Genomic DNA, 5,884 nt, shown 5'->3' on the forward strand with positions numbered 1-5,884 from the left:
GTCATAACTTTCTTTAGTTTATTTGATCGAGTCTCACCCTCAATTCTTGTGTTCATCCTTCGGGATAGATACAGGATTCGAGGTAAAACGCTCTTTCATCTAAACTATGAAAATTATGGGGTCAGTTTGACTTCATCTTTTTCAAAAATAAAAATTTTTAAAACATCCTTCCGAAGCAGGCAACGGGATTTCAATTCCGATGACCGACAGCTTCTTACGGACAAACCGCACACCAAAAATAGTGCCGACAATTTTTTAAAATAACTAAGGGTCGCTACCAAATGGTCTCCGTAGTCAGGTGAGATTGGAATTAAGGGTCACTGGTAGGTCCTATAGAGAAGGCACAATGGGTAATCTAGAAGTGAGGGACTAAAACCTACCCAAAACTACTATACATGTTGCACCAGCATTAGATTAACCAATGTTCTTTGCAGAATTCGAATGAAAGCAAGGAAACAAGTATGCTCCTATTTGTCACTCCAACATTATATTTTAAGCATTTCATTCTATACATTACCTAGGTCAATGCACGAGAAGGGTAGTCTTTAACATCTCAAAATTTTCCAAACCAATTAATCCATATGTGTTATCTTTAGATATAATATTTGCATTTAGGAATAGCTGTTATCCTTACATTTAATATTTATATTTATAAGTAGTTTCTAAATAAAACATCATCTTAATCGACCTTCCAAACCTAAGACTTGATGGTAGTAGACTGGGATCGATATTGTGTTCTTTAAAGAAAATCCTATATTACTTGAAATGATACATATAATTGCATAGTACCCCTAGTGTGTAATCTATTTTCTAAATTTTAAAACATTTTGATTTTGCACACTAGCCACCAAATACAAATTTGGGTCAAGTTTTTGGCCATCTTTTGGAAGCTAAATTACTGTGTAATTGCGGGTCGGGTTAATGCCTTAGGACATATCACCTAGTCAAAACCCTAAGCCTACTCAACTAAAGGTTAAGGGCTTGCGCTTACCCTAATAAGACACAAGAAAGCACAACCCTTGTCTAGGTTCATGTGCTAGTAGGCTGTGTGAGTCTTCACAAAAGTGAGGTCAATAAGCATGGCCAGATGGCACAATTATTTTCAAACGAAAAGCATATTAAAAAAGTATAAATAAAAAGAGAAAGTAATTAAGAGGACTATGTGGCTATGTACCCGTTGTCACTTCCGTCACCTGTCTCGCCTAAACGGTCCGCCCCATCGTATTCTTTTTCTGAGTCAGTAAATTTGGTGGCAAGCTAGTCCATGTCTATTCATTTAGACTCCATCAACCCTTTCTTCATGAAATGCTTAACAGTCATAGCCAGCTTGACCTATATTTGCTAAGATAATGTGTTGACGTAGTCCTCTTGAGAGAGCATCTTGATCATTTCTCTTGGAGATTTTTGTTTTCCTATATCAAGGCTACCACAACTAGCTCATGCTCCTTCTCCCTCAACCATAACTCAAGGGATGTTTTTTTCCAACATCTTTGCAAGACGACCAAGTTACCCCTCAACCTTCCACTTAGTGGCAACCGACTCTGAAATCAGCTGATCACCCACCTTCCTTTTCCACTTGTCGTAATTATCTCATAGGTTGGCGTACTCCTTCCCTTGCAATACAGAATTTAGACCTTTAAACTATACCACCTCCACTAAGTGACTAGGGTACTCAGCAACCTCAGATTCCTCTCCTAGTTCCAGACTAGTGTACCGGTCCTTCTTGGAGTCTACCATAATATATCAACTGCCAAAACTTCCCAATACAATGTTTTCCCTCTCTGTCAGGCTAAGCCACCTTGGGGGTAACCCCATTTATGTGACATAGGAGGCGGTGGTAGTGACCTTTGTTCAACCAACTCTTTTTCTTTTTGATGGGGAATCTCATCCTCTAAGACTTCATCCATGAGGGCCCGTTCACCTGACTCGGATACCACCTCCACTGAAGATTGTTATATAGTTGTTGCTCTTTCTTGCGGGTCAATGAACAAGATGCCAAGTCCTCCCCTCTTAGGAGGCTCACTGAATGGAGATGTCTCTTCTCCAGAACTCACCTCCCGAGAGATTGCTGAGTAAGGCAAAGCCTCCCAATGCCTCTCTGAGATCCCCTTACCTGATCACGAAAATAGATTGTCAAAAAAATAGGGCCTTTACTAGCTCCTAGAGCACTTGATGGTTTCCACAACCATAAATAAGGATTGCTCTTTCCTAGGTGAATATTCACTAGCGACTTCTTTTCTCCAGTTCTTGCTGCTCCAGCCTTCAGCTTTCCTTCTCCTCGGCATTGGATTTCCTTTATTGTGCTTCGGTCATGTTGTTGAGCAATGCTGGTCAAAGTAACCTGTTGACTACAACCACTTCAAGGTATTGGAGCACAAATAGTTCCTAGCCCTCGATTATCTAAGCATTATATTTTTTTGAGTTAGGCAAGGCTTTTGTCTTAGATATGCTCTGCAAAATGGGACATATGGTGATCCCCCAACCTTTCTTGTTAGAGGGCAACATAAATTAGACTGTTAGTCCTTCATTTCACTCTTGACCTCAATCACCCAGAGTCTTAAGCCAGACAAAAGAACATCATAACCCTCTCTGTCCACTTTAAAGCAGAAGAAATGTGAGAAGAGCACAATGGACCAGGGAAGCACTAGTCGTCGGAGGATGATAATGAATTTCATGATTATCACCACACAGTTTGACCTAACTTGTGCATAAATAATATAGTAATGGTTGAAAGTGGACCAAAGTACATGACTGAAGGGCAATCACAACCTAAACTTGAACTAGTCCACATTGATGACCATGCAATCTTTGAACTGCTCTCTCAACCTTCCCTATTGGCCTGAGGGTCACAGAGTCCCAATAAAAAAATTGACCGCTCAAGGACTTCAACTTGTCTTGCAGCCACCACGGATATCTACGCTCGAGGGGATCTTCCCAAACAACTTAAAGAGTACTTCAATTTCATATCCAGTGAGAAGGAAGGGGAAGGGAAAATATTACGTAGAGACAAAAGCAAGGAAGTTTAGGGCTCTTCTAAACTATTCAACACTACTTATAACACGCTGCGTAAGTTTAAGAGAAGCAGAGACAAAAGGGTCTTTTGCTATGTCAAATTGTAGAAAAAAATCACATAAAACACACATTACGATATGAAAAGATTAAAAGATTTTATTTATACAAAATATTAATATTTACATGGGAATCCTTCTAGTTATAAGTTATCAGTTGGAAAGGAAACTCATAACCGAGCTGAGACAGTTGTCGATTCATCATTTCCCCTCTTATCCTGAATATATATACCCTTTTAATCTCAGATTGAAGCTGGGAAACTGAAATTGCCTCTCGGATCGCAAACACTTTCGCCTGAAAGCGCTGCTACTTCATCTTAAAGTGTAGAATCCATAGCGTGTAGCACGACGACTTTCTTCTCCAACCTTTTAAGCAGCTCACTTTAAAGATGAGCGTGATCAACTTCCTGAGACAGTGTGACTCCTGCATCATGAAGCTAATTCTCAGCCAAGTCAGGTGACTGAAATATGGCCACCTCCTCAGTTGAATCAACCATCGAATTGGTGATAGTGTCACTGCGCCGTCCTCCCAAATGCATGGAACCTTCGGTAGATCCCAAATCTAAAACATCCTTGGCAGCACCGTGTTCAATGGGAGGGGGAGTGTTAATCTTCACCAGAGGAAAGATCTAATATCTGATGCAAATCAGAGGTGGTAAAAAACTGACCCAAGTTTCTCATTCTATTGACAGGAGGGAGGCATCAACCTCTGGGGCGTCCGTCGGATGAGGGTCATGGACCACATCTTGAATATATATCATATGTTCCACTGGGAATGCTACTGCAACTACAGGCTTCGACCTTTATTCTTTCACTAACACAGGAAAATCCCGTGCATAAGTTGATCACTCTTCCTGCTTACCCTTAGAATGGTTTACCACTGTTTTAAGGCATTTCTTCACGGTAAAGCTGCCCTCTCTTGCTTCGGACCTCTCTGCAGGGCAATCAAAAAGTGAGTCAGATGATTCCACTACATCTACAATGTCAAAAGGTCTCACTTCCACTACAAGAGGCTTCTCGGGATGCACACTCTAAGATGAAACTTCCACTCGTAGCTTCATGGCCTTGACAACTTTCTTTCAGGCATCATCACCGAACTCAGCTTATTTGGGGGAGGAATTGCTGTCCATGATCACTGACAGTAGACGAAGGAGGACAACTCGCACAAAGAAAAGCCAAGAACTGATAAGTTTTTCTTCTCATTATTTTTTATTTATTGAGATCATTACACATAATCCTAGCATTTTTTAATTATTGTGCTTTTAATAGTCATGAATACCATTTGTTTTTTTGAAAATTAAGATTCTTTTGTCCTATTTGAAGCTCTTACTATCAAAGAGCAAGAGAATCAGAGTACTTAAATATGTAAACAAAAAATATGTTAGCACAAATTTTAAAAAAAATTGACAGCCAACAGAAGATATGATTTGACATATTGGGATCCACTAGGGACTAACCAAAATACCAATCTGGGTCAGTCAGCTCCTTGGGTCGAAAGGAAGAAAATATTCAGATAGAGAGAATTTGACTCTTCTCCTAAAAGTCCACTAGCAAGACTAGGGCGAACAAGTCTTGCAGCTTTTTATCTAATCGGTCGGATAACAAGCCAAACCGTCTGGTTCCAAAGTAATCGGCCAGAGGTTCCCTACCCGTCCTTTCAAGCATAATCCCTCATACGATAGACTAATCGAAAGTTTCTCCGGGTTCCCCGCAATTGGCCGCCTGGCTAAAAAAAGATCGGGTGGAGGCGATCATAGGCTCCCAACTCTATCCAACCAGAGACCTTCTAGAGACGTTCTTGGGGTCCCGTCCCCATCCGACTGGGCGCCTTTCCTGGCTCCCCGTCTTATATTTATGTACTGATCAAAATACTCCCGTTGTATCTATTTATTATAGGGGTACAAAATGTAATTGCACACCCCCATCTCTATTTAATAGGGGGCTCATTACTTGACTAAAAGTTATACGATTTTACAGTTCTATTTTATGTGCTTCCCTCTCTCTCCCTTTCCTGCTCTATACCATAGACGTGTCTTCCAGACAATTTTCGATTCAACAACATTAAAATTACATATAAATTTAGACTTGACTTACAATATTACCACCAACAAATTTCATGCCAACAACTATCAAACATAAGAATTCCAACATCCTTTAATTGTTCCAAGAAAAAAATTGAAATAAATGAGGAACGGTGATAATTGTTTAAATAAAGTAATTAAGCTACCGTGTTGTAACGAGACTTCTATTTGTTGCGGTGAAAAATAAGATAAATGTTGTTTAGATGGCCGTAAAGCCCGGTTTAGTGTCAATGATGCGGAGCCACGTCATCTACTTAATGGAACATCGTGTGATTAATTAAATCATGCGTTGCAAGGAAAGCGTAGTACTTGGTGATGCCTGATGGCCCACAACTAGCTTTCACAAAAAATTCTTTGGATTATTTTATTCCAATATTTTAGTTAGTCCGTGGAAGATTACGCCCATGGAATTAATCAAATGATTATGCTACTAGAAGAGATCAAGTCAGATTGTAGCTCTGTAAAATACATTTTGGATGTAAATAATTTTTTTTTATTTTATAATTATTTATAAAATTATCATTAAATAATCACGAGGTAGAGCATAATTAATATTATGATAATATATATTTGGAGTCTTATTATTCAAATGAAAAAAAAATATATATATATATTTTCTCTCTTTAAGATTGTGTAGGTTAATTGACTATTTACATATCGCGAAGAAAATCAATGTGCAAATTGAGCAGCTAAGCGTGGATTGGAGAAACAAGACTTCATATTCTCGGTTCGAGT

At 39.2% G+C, this 5,884-nt stretch overlaps 1 protein-coding gene across 1 annotated transcript in view; it reads right to left on the reverse strand.

Annotated features, from left to right (window-relative positions):
* Positions 1 to 3,505: 3,505 nt before the first annotated feature.
* Positions 3,506 to 5,884, reverse strand: part of LOC110021755 (transcription factor MYB78-like) — a 6,840-nt gene continuing 4,461 nt past the window's right edge. The window contains exon 4 of the mRNA XM_020720373.1: positions 3,506 to 3,679. Coding sequence (XP_020576032.1) covers positions 3,506 to 3,679 — 174 coding nt within the window. The remainder of the gene's footprint in view (positions 3,680 to 5,884) is intronic.

This window comes from Phalaenopsis equestris, unplaced genomic scaffold, assembly GCF_001263595.1.
Source record: "Phalaenopsis equestris unplaced genomic scaffold, ASM126359v1 Scaffold000141, whole genome shotgun sequence".
Lineage (NCBI taxonomy): Eukaryota > Viridiplantae > Streptophyta > Magnoliopsida > Asparagales > Orchidaceae > Phalaenopsis > Phalaenopsis equestris.